At 47.0% G+C, this 19,272-nt stretch overlaps 1 protein-coding gene across 2 annotated transcripts in view; it reads right to left on the bottom strand.

Annotated features, from left to right (window-relative positions):
• slc37a1 (solute carrier family 37 member 1) overlaps nt 1-19,250 on the bottom strand; it is a 57,704-nt gene extending 38,454 nt beyond the window's left edge. Inside the window, exons 1-4 of one of the 2 annotated variants that reach the window (XM_033032342.1) lie at nt 19,211-19,250; nt 12,553-12,747; nt 6,916-6,997; nt 1,275-1,404 (exon numbers count right to left, since the gene is read on the bottom strand). In XM_033032342.1, coding sequence (XP_032888233.1) covers nt 1,275-1,404; nt 6,916-6,997; nt 12,553-12,608 — 268 coding nt within the window. In that variant the 5' untranslated portion in view covers nt 12,609-12,747; nt 19,211-19,250. Of the gene's footprint in view, nt 1-1,274; nt 1,405-6,915; nt 6,998-12,552; nt 12,748-18,092; nt 18,180-19,210 lie in introns of those variants that run through there. The other variant, XM_033032343.1, reaches the window with a different exon arrangement.
• Nucleotides 19,251-19,272: the final 22 nt, after the last annotated feature.

The raw sequence follows: 19,272 nt of genomic DNA, 5'->3' as shown, positions 1-19,272 counted from the left end.
AAAGTGCTGGAGAAACTCAGCGGGTGCAGCAGCATCTATGGAGCGAAGGAAATAGGCAACGTTTCGGGACGAAACCCAAAGGAAATTGTTGCCCAACGTTGCCTATTTCCTGCGCTCCATAGATGCTGCTGCACCCGCTGAGTTTCTCCAGCACTTTTGTCTACCCACCAATATGTAATATATAAGTAATCTATATTGTGTTTATCAGGCCAGTTATGTTGCTGCAAGTAAGAATGTAATTGTTCTGTTGCTGGTACATATGACACGTAAACACTCCTGTCTCTTGAAACACGGACCACTGTCCTGACAAATCTGTCTCCCATCTGTTTAAAACTTCTCATCGTCAAACTTGTTTTAGGCAATGCGCTGGAATCATGTGACGATATAAAAGGAACTCCCAGTTTTTACAACCAGTGCCTCCCAGAAAACCTACAAATGTGTTTGTTTTTGATCATCCCCCCCCTCCCCAGTGTTAATCATCTGGGCTGCGGCCTTTAACATCCGTCGAGCCTGCTCTCTGACAAATCCCCACCCACTGATTATCCTTTAGTCCAGCCTGCAATTATTGTTATTTATATAACAAGATGAACACACACACACGAATGCACACACGCACGCACACGCCATGTCCCGATCCCAATGTGGTCTCTCACAGTGGCTTCAGCTGGCAGAGCTGCTGCCTCCCAGCGCGAGAGACCTGGGTTTGCTCCAGACTTCAGGGACTGTCTGTGTGTGGAGTTTGCACGTTCTCCCTGTGACGGCGTAGGTCCACCCCCCCCCCCCCCCCCCCCCCGCGAATGCTCTGGTTTCCTCCCACATCTCAAAGATGTGCAGGTTTGTAGGATAATTGGCTCCTTGAATATTATTATAAGGGCGACACGATGGCACAGCGTAAAGTTAGTGCTTTACAGTGCCAGGGACCCGGGTTCGATCCCGACTACGGGTGCTGTCTGTATGGAGTTTGCACGTTCTCCCCGTGACCACGTACAGTAGGTTTTCTCCGGGTGCTCCGGTTTCCTTCCACACTCCAGCGACGAGCGGGTTTGTAGGTTAATTGGCAATTGGTGAATTTAAGCAAAGCAAGAATTTCATTGTCCTATACAGGGACACATGACAATAAACTCACTTGAACTTGAACTTGGCTTCAGTAAAGATCGTAAATCGTCCCTGATGTGGATGATAGTGCTAGTGTATAGGGTCGCTGGTCGGAACAGACTCGGTGGCCGAAGGGTCTGATTCCCCACTGTATCTCTAAACTAAAGTAAAACACTCACCAAATGGCTCCCAGTTGCACCATGTGCTGTTGGAAAAGGGTTTTCCCAGAAGCTTAGCCTGAATCAAGTGTTCCTTGTAGCTGTACAGCTCAAATTCATTGGCCAGTGAACAATTCATATGCAAAGCACTCTGTAAAGAAACACATTCCAGTATAAAGCAGTGTAGAAACAAGGAACTGCAGATCATGGTTCACAAAACAAAACAAAGACACAGAGTCATTGAGTAACGCCGCGCGTCACGCAGCATTTCTGGAGAGCATGGAGAGGTGATGTTTCTGACCGGGATCTATCTTCAATTCTCTGCCTCAGTGGAGGCCGGTTCTCTGGATACTTTCAACAGAGAGCTAGATAGGGCTCTTAAAGATAGTGGAGTCAGGGGATAAGGGGAGAAGGCAGGAACGGGGTACTGATTGGGGATGATCAGCCATGATCACATTGAATGGCGGTGCTGGCTCGACGGGCCGAATGGCCTACTCCTGCACCTATTGTCTATTGTCTCACAAAGGAGGAGTTTGAAGAAGGGTCCTGATCCAAAACGTCACCTATCCATGTTCTCCACAGATGCTGCCTGACCCGCTGAGTTACTCCAGCACTCTGTGAAACGTCACCTATCCATGTTCTCCACAGATGCTGCCTGACCTGCTGAGTTACTCCAGCACTCTGTGTTGGTGTACAGCAGTGTCGACGTGCACAAATACACTGCGTACGCCGAGGCAGCCTTAACACTGTCCCCTCTCAACCACTCACGGTGTGCAGTTTTAGTCTCCTAATTTGAGGAAGAACTTTCTTACTATTGAAGGGGTGCAGTGTAGGTTCACCAAGTGAATTCCCGGGATGGCGGGACTGACATATGATGAAAGAATAGATCGACTGGGCTTATGTTCTCCGCAATTTAGAAGGATGAGAGGGATTCTTATAGAAACATAAAGTTCTTAAGGGATTGGACACGCTAGATGCAGGAAACATGTTCCCCGATGTTGGGGGAGCACACAACCAGGGGTCACAGTTTAAGAATAAGTGGTAGGCCATTTTGGACTGAGATGAGGAAAAACTTTTTCACCCAGAGAGCTTTGAATCTGTGGAATTCTCTGCCACAGAAGGCAGTGGAAGCCAATTCACTGGATGTTTTCAAGAGAGAGTTAGATATAGCTCTTAGGGCTAAGGATATCAAGGGATATGGGGAGAAAGCAGGATTGTGGATGATCAGCCATGATCATATTGAATCGAAGGGCCGAATGGCCTACCCCGGTGCCTATTTTCCATGCGTAAAAGTCTACAGTCTTAAAGTCTTCCTTTCTGTAGGACAAATGCTCACTCTGCTTTTTAACATATCTTTTGTTGTTTATATGTTTTAATGTAACATTTTATGTAATCTACAGAAGACTCTGACCATTTGTTTTTTAACATTTCTAGCTAGCATTACCACATCATGTAATTTTTCCTCATGATTAATCTTTGTCATTATTTCCTGTTTGTTTCTGCACACGCACTGACCTCATCCGTCTGTGAAAAGATGTCCTTTCCCTGCAGACAAGTCCCTGCCTCACCCGCTGAGTTTCTCCAGCATTTCTGTCTACCTTCCTTTCTCTGTAAGTCTGATTCCATCTTTAATTTCTTCTTTAACCATTGACGGTGTGTCTCCTCGCCAATGATGGAGTCAGAGTCACACAGCACGGAAACAGGCCTTTCGGCCCAACCCGTCAATGCCAACCAAGTGCCCATATGAGCACATCCCATCCGCCTGCATTGGTCCCATACCCCACTAAATCCTTCCTAACCACGTACCCGACAAATGTTGTTATTGTACCACCCCAACTACCTCCTCTGGCAGCTTGCTCCATGTACTCACCACCTGTGTGAAAACATTTCCCCTCAGTTTCCCATTAAATCTTTCCCCTCTCGGGTTAAACCAATGCTCTATTGTTCTTGATTGCCCTACTCTGGGTAAAAGATTCACCATTCACCCCATCTACGTCTCTCATGATATTATACTATTATAAGATCGCCACTCAGCCACCAAGGAGTAAAGTCCAAGCCTGTCGAACCTCTCCCTATACCTCGAGTTTGCCTTAGTTTACAGATACAGAGTGGAAACAGGCCCTTCGGCCCACCGAGTCCGCGAAGACCAGCGATCCCCGCACACCAACACTATCCTACACACACACACGAGGGACAATTTACATTTCGTACCAAGCCAATTAGCCTGCAAACCTGTACGTCATTGGAGCGTGGGAGGAATCCGGAGATCCCGGAGGAAACCCACGCAGGCCACGGAGAGAACTTGCAAACTCCGCACAGACAGCACCCGTAGTCAGGATTTAACCCGGGTCTCTGGCGCTGTGAGGCAGCAGCTCTACCGCTGCGCCACCGTGTTGACTAAGTGGCACCGAGCCCAGGCCACGTCCTTGCAAATCCTCTCTCCAGCTTCATGGCATCCTTCCTACAGCAGGGGGCTACCAAAATGAGCCACTGACACAAGGTTTTTAAAGTCTTTCCAGACATATTGAATTATAATTTGCAACTCTGATAACCTTGCCACACTGCAATATGTGCGTATAATGTTTAGCAGGCATTCGATGCCAGGTAAAAGGAAGATACCAACAACTAACTATTCGGTAAAGTACACAAAAATGCTGGAGAAACTCAGCGGGCGCAGCAGCATCTATGGAGCGAAGGAAATAGACAACGTTTCGGGCCGAATCCCTTCTTCAGACTATTCGGTAACATGCCTCTAAGGCGACAGTGGTGTTGGCTGCAGAAAGTAGGTGAGGAGGAATCCATAGCAGAGGTTTTTTTTTTTAAACTTGTGTAATTCTTTCTCATCGGCTACAGGGTGCTGGCTTTGCGAACAAGGCCAGCATTGATTCACTTGCTGGGAGATGGGAAGAAACTGTGCATCTTTGCCAAAACCAGACTTTCACCAGACTCCTCGAAATGTCAAACATTATGCACTCTCTGTCCTGGGCCTCCTCCACTGTCAGAGTGAGGCCACACGCAAATTGGAGGAACAGCATCTCATATTTCGCAAACCCTCGCTTTCCCTCTCTCTACGTCCCACCCCCACCCTTGTGCTCCCACTGTCCTCCTGATTAATTTTATTGTTTGTATGCCTCGTTGTCACCTTCCCCTCAGCCAACAATGAACCATTGATTGATCTGAAGAAGGGTCTCGACCCAAAACGTCACCCATTCCTTAATTCCAGAGATGCTGCCTGTCCCGCTGAGTTACTCCAGCTTTTTCTATCTTCGGTGTAAACCAGCGTCTGCAGTTCCTTCCTGCACATTATGCTGTGCTGGTTGCTCAGTGTTGATCTCCCACACCAGCCCAGCCTACTCTCCAGAGGAGCTACATGCATTCCCTGAGCACAACCTGACTAATGGAATCACCTCTAAACAGCCTGGAACTCAGCACAACTCATTATTCTCCAACGCCCACCAAACCCATAACCTGCCGAGATAATACCATCGGACTCAGAAAAAGCTTCTTCCCCTCTGTTATCAGACTTCTGAACGCTCCCTCCATTAGAGATCTTAAGACCTTGGAGCAGAATGAGACCATTTGGCCCATCGTGTCTACTCCGCCATTCAATCATGGCCATTTTCTCCCTCTCAACACCATTCTCCTGCATTCTCCCCATAACCTTTGACGCCCTTACTAATCAACTCTCAATCTTTGCTTTAAAAATACCCAATGACTTGTCTCCACAGCCGTCCATGGCAATGAATTCCACAGTGATTCACTACCCTCTGGCTAAAGAAATGTATCCTCATCTCCTTTCTAAAGGTACGTACTTTAATTCTGAGGCTGTGACCTCTAGTTCTAGACTCTCCCACTAGTAGAAACATCCTCTCCACATCCACTCTATCCAGGCCTTTCACTATTCAGTAAGTTTCAATGAGATCTCTCCTCGTTTATCGAAACCCCAGCGAGTACAAGACCAGAGCCATCAAACGTTGCTCGTACATTAACCCAATCATCTCCGGGATCATTCTCCTAAAACCAGGCTGCAGTACCATTTCTTCAACCTGTCCCATTGAGGATAATGAGCTTTTTCCTCTGGAACCATTACACTATAATGCTGAGATCTATATTCTGCACTAGTATTTTTCATTTTCATAAGATCATGTGATAAGAGTAGAATTAGGCCATTCGGCCCATCAAGTCTACTCTGCCAATCAATCATGGCCGATCTATCTCTCCCCTGCCTACTCTCCATAACCTCTGACACGCGTACTAATCAAGAATCTATCTATCTCTGCCTTAAATATATCCACTGACTAGGCCTCCACAGCCTTCTGTGGCAGAGAATTCCAGATTCACCACCCACTGACCAAAGACTTTTGCTCTGCCCCAGAGGGTGGTGGAGGCCGGTTCTCTGGATGCTTTCAAGAGAGAGCTAGATAGGGCTCTTAAAAATAGCGGAGTCAGGGGATATGGGGAGAAGGCAGGACCGGGGTACTGATTGGGGATGATCAGCCATGATCACATTGAATGGCAGTGCTGGCTCGAAGGGCCGAATGGCCTACTCCTGCACCTACTGTCTATTTGTAATTGTTTATGTTTCATATTGTTATGTTGCAGAGGTACAGTGAAAGCTCGTGTTCTGCATCCTATCCGATCAGATTGGATAATGTTGTACACAGATACAATCAAGTAAAACTCAAGTATAATAGGCAGAGCAAAGGGGAAGGTCGAGAGTGCAAAATATAGTTCTCAGCATTGTAGACAAAGTCCAATGTCTGCAATGAGGTAGAGGTGAATCGGACAGTACCCTTGCTTAGGGAAGTGACATTCAGAAGCCTGTTCACAGCAGGGAAGAAGCTATTTCTGAGTCTGGTGGTGCGCGCATTCAAGCTTCTGTACCTACTGACCCATGACAAATTGTTGATTGCAAGCTTTGCTTATACAGTGCAGAGAATGTGTGTGATTAGTGCTCAATGTTTAGTTTTGTTTATTATTGTCACCTGGAGAATTGTGTGCAGTTTTGGTCCCCTAACTTGAGGAAGGACATTCTTGCTATTGTGGGAGTAGGTTCACAAGGTTAATTCCTGGGATGGCGGGACTGTCATATGCTGAGAGAATGGAGCAGCTGGGCTTGTATACTCTGGAGTTTAGAAGGATGAGTGGGAATCTCATTGAAACATATAAGATTGTTAAGGGTTTGGACAAGTTAGAGGCGGGAAACATGTTCCCGATGTTGGGGGAGTCCAGAACCAGGGGCCGCAGTTTAAGAATAAGGGGTAAGCCATTTAGAACGGAGACGAGGAAACAGTTTTTCTCACAGAGAGTTGTGAGTCTGTGGAATTCTCTGCCTCAGAGGGCAGTGGAAGCAGGTTCTCTGGATGCTTGCAAGAGAGAGCCAGATAGGCTCTTAAAGATAGCGGAGTCAGGGGATATGGGGAGAAGGCAGGAACGGGGTAATGATTGGGGATGATCAGCCATGATCACATTGATTGCCATGCTATCAGGATATGACAGTCCCGCCATCCCGGGAATTAACCTGGTGCTTCATTATGCTGCCGGCCTTGCCGAGGCAGCGTTAGGTGTAGATATTCCACCACCCAGCCCTGCCCCAAACGTGGATGACACGACTGCAGACACACCACCGTTAGTAGTGCTTCAAAATAAAAGTAGTTCTCACCTTGACAATGCTGATTGGTTTCCGGGACAGGTGATAGGCCGCATACAGCAGAAAGGTGAGAACGAACGTGAACGTTCTGTAGCTGAAAAAAAACAAATTCCTCAGGTTTGTCTCATGGTTTCGTTTAGTTGTTAAAACAGGTTCCACAGCCACCTTCCCTTGCGGAGGCAGGAACTACAGTGTATGCACTTGTACGCACCTACAGGCAGCTCCACCTGTGCATCACACAATAGTGACAGTGGAAGACAGGACAAAGCACTTCACCAGAGCCAGTAACAGATGTAGGCACAGAGTAATACAGGTAACCAAAATCTTGGTGAAAAGTTAAAAACAGAACATAGACTAGTAAAGTAACAGGCCCTTCGGCCCACAATAGCTGTGCTGAACATGATGCAAAAAGACCAACCCCTATCTGTCAAGAGTCAAGAGTGTTTTATTGTCATGTGCCCCAGATAGGACAATGAAATTCTTGCTTGCTGCACCACAACTCTTAGAGCTCTAAGAGTTAGATAGAGCTCCAGGGGCTAGTGGTGTCAGGGGATATGGGGAGAAGGCAGACACGGGTTATTGATAGGGGATGATCAGCCATGATCACAATGAATGGCGGTGCTGGCTCGAAGGGCCAAATGGCCTCCTCCTGCACCTATTTTCTATGTTTCTAACAGAATATGTAAACATAATACAGAACAGGAGATAAAAGTTCAGGGTGTCTATATACCATAGACCATATATATATACACAATGAATAAACAGATAAAGTGCAATAGTAATAATAGACTGTTATTGATCAGTGCTTGTTTGATGTTGCGTTTAATAGCCTGATGGCGGCATATAATCCATATCCCTCCATTTCCATGTACCTATCCAAAAGCCAACCTCTGACCAAAGACATTTCTTTGCATCTCAGAACGACAGATGGCACAATGGGCTAAGTGTTCGGCTGGCAACCGGAAGGTAGCCGGTTCAAATCCCGCTTGGAGTGCATACTGTCGTTGTGTCCTTGGGCAAGACACTTCACCCACCTTTGCCTGTGTTTGAATGTGTGTGAGTGATTGGTGGTGGTCGGAGGGGCCGTAGGCGCAGATTGGCAGCCACGCTTCCGTCAGTCTGCCCCAGGGCAGCTGTGGCTACAGAAGTAGCTTACCACCACCGAGTGTGACTGACTGAGGAGTGAATGAATAATGCGATGTAAAGCGCCTTGAGTATTAGAAAGGCGCTATATAAATCCCATCCATTATTATTCTCCTTCCTAAAGGAACATCCGTTAATTCTGAGGCTGTGACCTCTGGCCCTAGACTCTCCCACTAGTGTAAAGATCCTCTCCACATCCACTCCATCCTGGCATGTCGGTCTGTGGTGTAACTGTGGCGAGTTGCTGCCGAGAGTTAACGGTGCTTTAGTTGTCTTGCAGGATTCGGGCCCGACACACTCCATCCAAGCCTTTCACTGTTCGGTAAGGTGGACCCAGATGAGGAGGGGGATCGATAGGTAGATGGAGTCAGGGGGGGGAGGAGAGGGGGGGAAGGGCAGAGATAAGGCCTGGGGCTGGCAGGTGATAGCAGGAGGCAACAAAAGGAGGCAGATGGTGGAATCTGATCGGAAGGGACGGTGAATTGTGGAACAAACCAAGGGAGACAGGATGGACAGTGGAGGGACGGGACCCAGTGGGAGAGGTCTATGGGTGATTGTTCGATAGGGGCGGGGGGGGGGGGGGGGGGTACGTAAACAGGGTATAATGGGGCTGGGGGTAGAGTTGAGCTATTAGAACGGAAACAAGGAAACACTTTTTCACAGAGAGAGTTGTGAGTCAGTGGAATTCTCTGACAGAGGGCAGTGGAGGCCGGTTCTCTGGATACTTTCAAGAGAGAGCTAGATAGGGCTCTTAAAGATAGCGGAGTCAGGGGATATGGGGAGAAGGCAGGAACGGGGTACTGATTGGGGATGATCAGCCATGATCACAATGAATAGCGGTGCTGGCTCGAAGGGCCGAATGGCATCCTCCTGCACCTATTGTCTTTTGTCTATCTTCCATCACACTCTTTCAGATCAGATCGATGATCTTGACCCAAGGCATCAACGTCCGTTTCCCTCCACAGATGCTGCCGGAACCGACCCGTTGAGCTCCTCCGGCAGACTGCTTGTTGCTCCGGGTTCCAGAGTAAGCAGTCTCCACTTGAGAGTGTACAACTATAAACGGTACCAGGTCCCGTCTCTCAGGGGTGTGTGTGTGTGTGTGTGCTGGCATAGTTTATCAGTGCAACATGTGCGTCATGGATGATCGAACTGCGATCACGCCTGCAGGTGCCAGCCAGGCGCAGAAACAAGACAAACCCGTTCAACCTCTCTGACAAGCAAGCACGCAGAGAGGACACGCTGATGGTAGACATAAAATGCTGGAGAAACTCAGCGGGTGAGGCAGCATCTATGGAGCGAAGGAATAGGCGACGTTTCGGGTCGAGACCCGTTAGGGTCTCGACCCGAAACGTCACCTATTCCTTCGCTCCATAGATGCTACCTCACGAAACGTCACCTATTCCTTCGCTCCATAGATGCTGCCTCACGAAACGTCACCCATTCCTTTGCTCCATAGATGCTGCCTCACCTGCTGAGTTTCACCAGCATTTTTGTCTACCTTCGATTTTCCAGCATTTGCTGTTCCATCTTCAACACACCGAAGGGATGGCATTTACAGAAAACATCCCACAAAATACAGCAAAGAAAGCAAGTCCGCTGCACACACCATGATTGGAGATGTTTTACCCAAAACACGGCCATTTCCACAGAATTTAAAGACAGGGTCATTTTTTTAAAATTACTGTATTATGCACAATTCAAAACTGCGTCAAACTACAGGAATTAAAATCAATTCCATTTATCACTCTTTCTTACTGGCACCAAAACCAGTCTCCTCTCCATCAACTCTTGTGCATAGAGTAGGGGAATCAAGAACCAGAGGACATGGGTTTACGGTGAAAGTGGGAAAAATTTAATAGGAGCCCGAGGGAAAACTGTTTCACATCAAAGATGGCGGATGTATAGAATGAGTTGCCAGGGGAGACAGTTGAGGCAGGTACTATAACATTTAGAAGCCATTTTAGGTTGGTCATGGTAGCACAGCGCCGGAGACCCGGGTTCGATCCCGACTACGGGTACTGTCTGTACGGAGTTTATACGTTCTCCCCGTGACCCGCGTGGGTTTTCTCCCAGATCTTCGGTTTCCTCCCACACTCCAAAGACGTACAAGTTTGTAGGTTCATTGGCTTGGTAAATGTAAAAATTGTCCCTGGTGGGTGTAGGATAGCGTTAATGTGCGGGGATCGCTGGTCGGCACAAACCTGGTGGGCCGAAGGGCCTGTTTCCACGCTGTATCTCTAAAACGAAAACATTTGGACAGGTACAGGGTAAGAAAGGTTGAGAGGCATGCGGGTCAAATGTGGACAGGTGGGGCATCTTGGTCACCATGGGCAGGTTGGACCGAAGGGCTTGTTCCAGCGCTTCGCGTCTCCAACTACACTTCACACTGTCTTGGGAAAAACAAACCCAAGACCCACACTTAACGCACTTTACACAAACGTCCATCACAGTGAATCTCCAACACCTCCTCACTGTGATGGAAGGCAAAAGTCTTATCTCTTCCCTTGTTCTTCTCCCGCGGTCCAGCAGTCCAACTGCAATGATTGAACTCATGTACGAAGATAGACACAAAATGCTGGAGTAACTCAGCGGAACAGGCAGCATCTCTGGAGAGAAGGAATGGCTGACGTTTCGGGTCAGGTTTTGGGCCACTCTGAAGGGTCTCGACCCGAAACGTTACCTATTCCTTCTTTCCAGAGATGCTGCCTGTGGTTACTCCAGCATTTTGTATACATCTTCAGTGTAAATAGCATTGCAGTTCCTTCCTACCCATTTTATGTACTCATGCATGACTAAATAGCACACAAACACATTTTTTTCACCGTGTCCCTGTACACGTTTCAATAATAAGCCAATACAGCGTAAGTTTACCTACATGATGATTAGCAAGAGCAATATTTCATTACACATAATTGGCACCACTGTAACAGGAACTACGAACACGACATATGATGCAAAAATAGATAAGCTCCAAGAGAATAACTTCCTCAAACGTTGGTTGAGGACAATGGTTGTAGCATTTTCACCCAAAATTGCACCATGAAATGCAGAATTTAAAGAAAGATTAATTTTCAAATGTACAACTCTGAGCTGCAGCAAACTGAACCATCGACTAGAGAGCGGTCCTGAGCTCCCATCTACCTCATTGGAGACCCTCGGACTATCTTTGATCAGACTTCACTGGACTTTATCTAGCACTAAACGTTATTCATGTTATTCCCTTCATCATGTATCTGTACACCGTGGACGGCTCGATTGTAATCACGGCTGCTTCCAAAATGGTGCCCAACCCAAAGCTGGGTGGCAGTGTGAACTGTGAGGAGGATGCTGTGAGAATGCAGGGTGACTTGGACAGGTTGGGTCAGTGGGCAGATGCATGGCAGATGCAGTTTAATGTGGATAAATGTGAGGTTATCCAATTTGATAGCAAAAACAGGAAGGCAGATTACTATCTAAATGGTGTCAAGTTGGGAAAAGGGGAAGTACAACGGGATCTGGGGGGTCCTTGTACATCAGTCAATGTATGTAAGCATGCAGGTACAGCAGGCTGTGAAGAAAGCGAATGGCATGTTGGCCTTCATAACAAGAGGAGTTGAGTATAGGAGCAAAGAGGTCCTTCGGCAGGTGTACAGGGCCCTAGTGAGGCCACACCAGGAGTATTGTGTGCAGTTTTGATCTCCAAATTTGAGGAAGGACATTCTTGCTAATGAGGGAGTGCAGCATAGGTTCACATGGTTAATTCCTGGGATGGCGGGACTGTCATATGTTGAGAGAATGGAGTGGCTGGGCTTGTATACTCTGGAATTTAGAAGGATGAGAGGATATCATTGAAACACATAAAATTATTAAGGGTCTGGACACGCTGGAGGCAGGAAACATGACCCTGGTGTTGGGGGAGTCCAGAACCAGGGGCCACAATTTAAGAATAAGGGGTGAGCCATTTAGAACGGAGAAAAGGAAACACTTTTTCTCACAGAGAGTTGTGAGTCTGTTGAATTCTCTGCCTCAGAGGGTGGTGGAGGCCGGTTCTCTGGATGCTTTCAAGAGAGAGCTAGATAGGGCTCTTAAAGATAGCAGAGTCGGGGGATATGGGGAGAAGGCAGGAACAGGGTACTGATTGTGGATGATCAGCCATGATCACATTGAATGGCGGTGCTGGCTCGAAGGGCCGAATGACCTACTCCTGCACCTATTGTCTATTGTCCAACCCAGGCGACTATCTGCGTGCTGCGTGCTAGCCACAGAAGCAGATCTACAATCACATAATGCAATCTCTCCACTCTCTTAAATCTCTATAACTACAGCAACATTTCTTACTTCACCAAACCTTATTCCCTTATCATGTATCTGTACTGTAAATGGCTCAATTGTAATCATGTGTTGTCTTTCCGCTGACTGGATAGCGTGCAACAACAGCTTTTCACTGTACCTCGTTACACGTGACAATAAACTAAACAAACTCAAATTACAAGAATTAAAATCATTTGCAGCAACTCAACTCACCATTGTTCCCTTGTGAACGAAGTCAGGAAGCGAATCCCCAATGGAACTGGTGCCATTGATTGTTCTGCGTTTCCTGAACTCCCACAAGAGTGAAAGGGTTGACTTTGTCGCAGATAGTGCCGGCTTCAAGGATTCCGTCTATCCTCGCGTAGGCCCGGTGGTGGGAGACTTCATCATTCTGTCCCTCTGCCGGCCCTTCTCCCAGAAAACACACAGATGGGGATAATTAGAGGTCAGATTACAAGAAGCATTGGCTGAAATTGACAGTGAGTGTTATTGTCAGTAGCGAGTTTTGCAACGACAGAATCTCTTCCTTAATCTCTGCCAACAACGTCGCTGATAAATCTCCAGGGAGGAGTCTCACTCTCGTTCTCATCTGCCAGGTGTCAAGAAGGAACTTTGAGAGGATGATTACTTCCTGTACCTTTCACCAGTCAAGCCAACACACACCAGACAGGTGCGAGGTAAAGATTTCGCAAGGTGGAGCCTGTATGAAATAATTCCCACCCAACTTCCTCATGTTCTCAGCAAGAGAAAAATATGTAGCAACCAGAGTCAGGAACTGAAGTGGAATGTCCCGACAACATGCCCCAGTCTACTTCCAGTTAGAAGACAGTTGTTGTTGACCAGTTAACAAAGTTTGGCTACTTTTGTAATTGTCTTTTGCACAGTCTTAGAATCATAGAGTCGTCGAGCGTGGAAACAGGCCCTTCGGCCCAACTTGCCCACACCGGCCAACGTCCCAGCTACACTAGTCCCACCTGCCTGCGTTTGGCCAATATCCCTCCAAACCCGTCCTATCCATGTACCTGTCTATTTGTTTCTCAAAGGTTGCGATAGTCCCTGCCTCAACTGCCTCCTCCGGCAGCTCGTTCCATGCAGTCTTGTTCTTTTACCAGTACAGCGCTACTATGACTAAGTTTTGTATCATGTATAAGTTATGTATAATGGATGAATGTTATTTATAAAGGATGAATAATTTATTTATAATGGATGGGTAAGTTATGCACGTGTATAGTTAAGGTATGGTTTATGTGTAATTTATGCATAAAATATGTATGATTTAAGAATGATTGCATATAGGTTGTGCATAACATATGCACAGAGGCTGAAGAAGGGTCTCGACCTGAAACAACACCCATTCCTTCTCGCCAGAGATGCTGCCTGTCCCGCTGAGTTATTCCAGCATTTTGTGTCATCATCAATTAAGATTTTCCTTAACATTAAGAGATGCGCTTTGAATATTGATATCTGACTAGTTATCCAGTTTACAGCCTGGATAATTAGTCTCTACTCTGAAGACGAGTTCTGACCTGATACACCACCTATCCACGTTCTCCAGAGATGAGTTACTCCCAACACTTTGTGTCTATTCAGTTTAAAGCTGAAATAATACCTTCAAAAATGTGGATATGACATGATGGGCTTTTGATGGAGTGCAGCGTAGGTTCACCAGGTTAATTCCCGGGATGGTGGGACTGTCATATGCTGAGAGAATGGAGCAGCTGGGCTTGTATACTCTGGAGTTTAGAAGGATGAGACATCATTATTGAAACATATAAGATTATTGAGGGTTTGGACACGCTAGAGGCAGGAAACATGTTCCCCATGTTGGGGGTGTCCAGAACCAGGAGCCACTGTTTAAGAATAAGGGGCAAACCATTTAGAACGGAGATGAGGAAACACTTTTTCACACAGAGAGTTGTGAGTCTGTGGAATTCTCTGCCTCAGAGGGCGGTGGAGGCCGGTTCTCTGGATGCTTTCAAGAGAGAGCTAGATAGGGCTCTTAAAGATAGTGGAGTCAAGGGATATATTTGGAGAAGGCAGGAACGGGGTACTGAATGATGGATGATCAGCCATGATCACATTGAATGGTGGTGCTTGCTCGAAGGGCCGAATGGCCTACTCCTGCAACTATTGTCTAATCCCCATCTTTATGGTAGAAACAAAGAATTGCAGATGCTGGTTTGTACCAAAGAGAGAAACAAAGTGCCGTAGTAATGCAGTGCAGGGAAGCAACTGCAGTAATGCAGTCCGAATTCCTCCTTACACATTTATCTGCAACACTGCAAAATCTTTTCAAGGTATGCCTACTTTGATTAATGTCTGCAGTTCCTTCTTACACATACCTACTTTGAAGAATTGTTTAAGAAAGAACTGCAGATGCTGGTAAAATGAAAGGTAGACACAAAATGCTGGAGAAACTGCGGGTGAGGCAGCATCTATGGAAAGAAGGAATTGGCGACGTTTCGGGTCGAGAAGGATCTTGACCTGAAATGTCGCCAATTCCTTCTCTCCATAGATGCTGCCTCACCCGCAGTTTCTCCAGCATTTTGTGTCTACCTACTTTGAAGAAGCTCTCCTCCTCTCTCCAACGTCCTCTCTTACTGCTCACCTATTCCTTGTCTCCAGAGATGCTGCCTGACCTGCTGAGTTACTCCAGCATTTTGTGTCCATCTAAGCGACAGAGTAATGCAGTCTGAGGAAGCAATGGAGTAATAAGTGATTCATGTTCATTAGTGATAGGGCACAATTAGGCCATTCGGCCCATCAGAGTCTATTCCACCATTCCGTCATAGCTGATCTATCTCTTCCTCTTAACCCCATTCTCCTGCCTTCTCCCCATAACCCCTGACACCGTACTAATCAAGAATCTGTCTATCTCTGCCTTAAAAATATCCATTGACTTGGCCTCCACAGCCTTCTGTGGCAATGAATTCCACAAATTCACCACCCTCTGACTAAAGAAACTACTCCTCATCTCCTTCCTAAAGGAACATCCTTTTATTGAGGCTATGATCTCTAGTTCAAGACTCCCCCACAAGTGGAAACATCCTCTCCACATCCACTCCATCCAGGTCTTTCACTATTTGGTAAGTTTCAATGAGGTCCCACCTCATCTTTCCAAACGCCAGTTGGTAGATGCACTCTGAGGGAGGAAAGTAGTGCAGTCTGAAGAAGGGTCTAGACCTAAAAGGTTTCCTACCCACATTCCCCAGAGTTGCTGCCGGACCTGCCGCATTACTCCAGCTCTATGTGTCCATCCCCATCCATATCCCTCCATTCCCTGCAGATCCAAATGTCTATAAACGCCAGACCCACTGAGTTGCTGCACGCAGCACTTTGCATTTAGATGGACAGGCCTGTCCCGCTGCATTACAGTTTTGTTCTCAAAACATCGAAAATAGGTGCAGGAGTAGGCCATTCGGCCCTTCGAGCCTGCACCACCATTCAATATGATCATGGCTGATCATCCAACTCCGTATCCCGTACCTGCCTTCTCTCCATACCCCCTGATCCCTTTAGCCACAAGGGCCACATCTAACTCCCTCTTAAATATAGCCAATGAACTGGCCTATACCTTCTGTGGCAGAGAATTCCACAGATTCACCACTCTCTGTGTGAATTTTTTTTTCTCATCTCGGTCCTAAGACTTACCCCTTATCCTTAAACTGTGACCCCTTGTTCTGGACTTCCCCAACATCGAGAACAATCTTCCTGCATCTAGCCTGTCCAACCCTTAAGAATTTTGTAAGTTTCTATAAGATCCCCTCTCAATCTTCTAAATTCTAGCGAGTACAAGCCGAGTCTATCTTGTCTTTCTTCGTATGAAGGTCCTGACATCCCAGGAATCAGTCTGGCGAACCTTCTCTGTACTCCCTCTATGGCAAGAATATCTTTCCTCAGATTAGGAGAACAAAACTATACGCAATACTCCAGGTGTGGTCGCACCAAGACCCTGTACAACTGCAGTAGAGCCTCCCTGCTCCTATACTCAAATCCTTTTGCTATGAATGCTAACATACCATTCGCTTTCTTCATTGCCTGCTGCACCTGCATGCCTGCTTTCAATGACTGGTGTACCACGACACCCAGGTCAAGTTCAAGTTCAAGTGAGTTTATTGTCATGTATAGGACAATGAAATTCTTGCTTTGCTTAAGCACACAGAAAATAGTAGGCATTTACTACATTCACAAGGTCTCGTTGCATCTCCCCTTTTCCTAATCGGCACCATTCAGATAATAGTCTACTTTCCTGTTCTTGCCACCAACGTGGATAATCTCACATTTATCCACATTATACTGCATCTGCCATGCATTTGCCCACTCACTCAACCTATCCAAGTCACCTTGCAGCCTCCTAGCATCCTCTTCACAGCTAACACTGCCCCCCAGCTTCGTGTCATCCGCAAACTTGGAGATGTTGCATTCAATTCCCTCGTCTAAATCATTAATATATATTGTAAATAGCTGGGGTCCCAGCACTGAGCCTTGTGGTACCCCACTAGTCACTGCCTGCCATTCAGAAAAGGACCCGTTTACTCCTACTCTTTGCTTCGTCTGCCAGCCAGTTCTCTATCCACATCAATACTGAACCCCCAATACCGTGTGCTTTAAGTTTGCATACTAATCTCTTATGTGGGACCTTGTCTAAATCCTTCTGAAAGTCCAGATATAACACCTAGATACATAGAAAATAGGTGCAGGAGTAGGCCATTCGGCCCTTCGAGCATGCACCGCCATTCAATGTGATCATGGCTGATCATCCAACTCAGTATCCCGTACCTGCCTTCTCTCCATACCTCCTGATCCCTTTAGCCACAAGGGCCACATCTAACTCCCTCTTAAATATAGCCAATGAACTGGCCTCAACTACCCTCTGTGGCAGAGAGTTCCAGAGATTCACCACTCTCTGTGTGAAAAATGTTTTTCTCATCTCGGTCTTAAAGGATTTCCCCCATATCCTTAAGCTGTGACCCCTTGTCCTGGACTTCCCCAACATCGGGAACAATCTTCCTGCATCTAGCCTGTCCAACCCCTTAAGAATTTTGTAAGTTTCTATAAGATCCCCCCTCAATCTCCTAAATTCTAGCGAGTATAAGCCGAGTCTATCCAGTCTTTCTTCATATGAAAGTCCTGACATCCCAGGAATCAGTCTGGTGAACCTTCTCTGCACTCCCTCTATGGCAACATCCACTGGTTCTCCCTTATCCACTTTACTAGTTACATCCTCGAAAAATTCTATAAGATTCGTAAGCCATGATTTACCTTTCATAAATCCATGCTGACTTTGTCCAATGATTTCGCCACTTTCCAAATGTGCTGCTATCCCATCTTTAGTAACTGACTCTAGCATTTTCCCCACTACCGATGTTAGACTAACTGGTCTGTAATTCCTCGTTTTCTCTCTCCCTCCTTTTTAAAAAAGTGCGGTTACATTAGCTACCCTCCAATCCTCAGGAACTACTCCAGAATCTAAAGAGTTTTGAAAAATTATCACAAATGCATCCACTATTTCTGGCATTCTGTGTCTGTGTTCAGTGTTCAGTGTAAACCAGCATCTGCAGTTATTTCCTACACAATCTGTACACGTGGCAGGGGCTATGGAGAGAAGGCAGGAGATTGGGGTTAGGAGGGAGATAGATCAGCCATGATTGAATGGCGGAGTAGACTCGATGGGCCGAACGGCCTAATACTACTATCGCTTCTGACTTTGTGTTTAGCTCGGGTTTGCAGCATCTGCGGTGATGTCCAGATACCTGGCGATCCTGGGAGTTGGCGTCGGCCAGGACCAGGCCTCCCTCACCTGGCAACCGGCTTCTTCCGGGTGGCAACAGGTGCGCCGGCACCCCGCGCATGCGTCCCCGGCCCACTCCCTCTGAGCATGCGCCGTCGCCGGGCATCCTGGGAGTTGTAGTTTAACACTCCAGGACAGCTGCAGACGCCAGGTAGACCCACAAAATGCTGGAATAACTTTGCGGGACAGGTAGCGTCTCTGGAGACAAAGTAACGGGTGACGTTTCGGGTCGAGACCCTTCTTCAGACTGAGCGTCAGGGGAGAGGGAGTTACAGAGATAAGGAAGTGCAAGAGATCAAACGATGTGCAGATCATAGGATAGACGATTAGCTGGGAACTGTAGATGCTGGTTTACACCGAAGATAGACACAGAATGCTGGAGTAACTCAGCGGGACAGGTAGCATCTCTGGAGAAAAAGAAACGAGTGACGTTTCGGGTCGAGACCCTTCTTCAGACTGAGTCAGGGGGAGAGAGGGAGACTAGAGATATGGAAGGGTAAGGTGTGAAATCGACAGATCAAAGCTGTCGATAATCCAGGAAATGTAGAATGGTTCATTGTGTGGGAAGGTAGCTAACAATGAACCGTTCTTCATTTCCTTGTCATCGCCTATAAAGGATGCACATTAACTTTCGCTCTTGTATTTTACTTCCTCGTTCCTCGGCAGTACCTTGGTCTGCGTTTACTGAATGCTCAAATGAGTCTCGGTTTTTCACAAAACTAAAGTTGAAGTCATAGAGGCAAAGAGCCATGGAGCACGGGCACTTCGGCACAACTTGACCAAGATGCCCCATCTGAGCTCGTCCCCCCTGCCCGCATTTGAAGACATGACAGAGATATAGTCGGTCATTCAATATTTTCAGGAACAGATACAAGCCATTTATGTTACGCTCAATGACATGCAATAGTATTTTCCCCTGGTCCCTACCTGCAACGCACACCGCAAACCCTGTCCCTACCTGCACGCACCCCGCAAAACCTGTCCCTACCTGCACGCACCCCGCAAAACCTGTCCCTACCTGCAATGCACCCCGCAAAACCTGTCCCTACCAGCAATGCACCCCGCAAACCCGGTACCTACCTGCTGCCCCATCCACGCTGTGAGCGCCCGCCAGCTGATGTCCTTGTGAATGGAAACTGGCC

The sequence above is a fragment of the Amblyraja radiata genome, chromosome 14, assembly GCF_010909765.2.
Source record: "Amblyraja radiata isolate CabotCenter1 chromosome 14, sAmbRad1.1.pri, whole genome shotgun sequence".
In the NCBI taxonomy this organism is placed as follows: domain Eukaryota; kingdom Metazoa; phylum Chordata; class Chondrichthyes; order Rajiformes; family Rajidae; genus Amblyraja; species Amblyraja radiata.
Note: the sequence above shows the minus strand (reverse complement) of the source record. Positions and strands in the feature narration are given on the sequence as shown.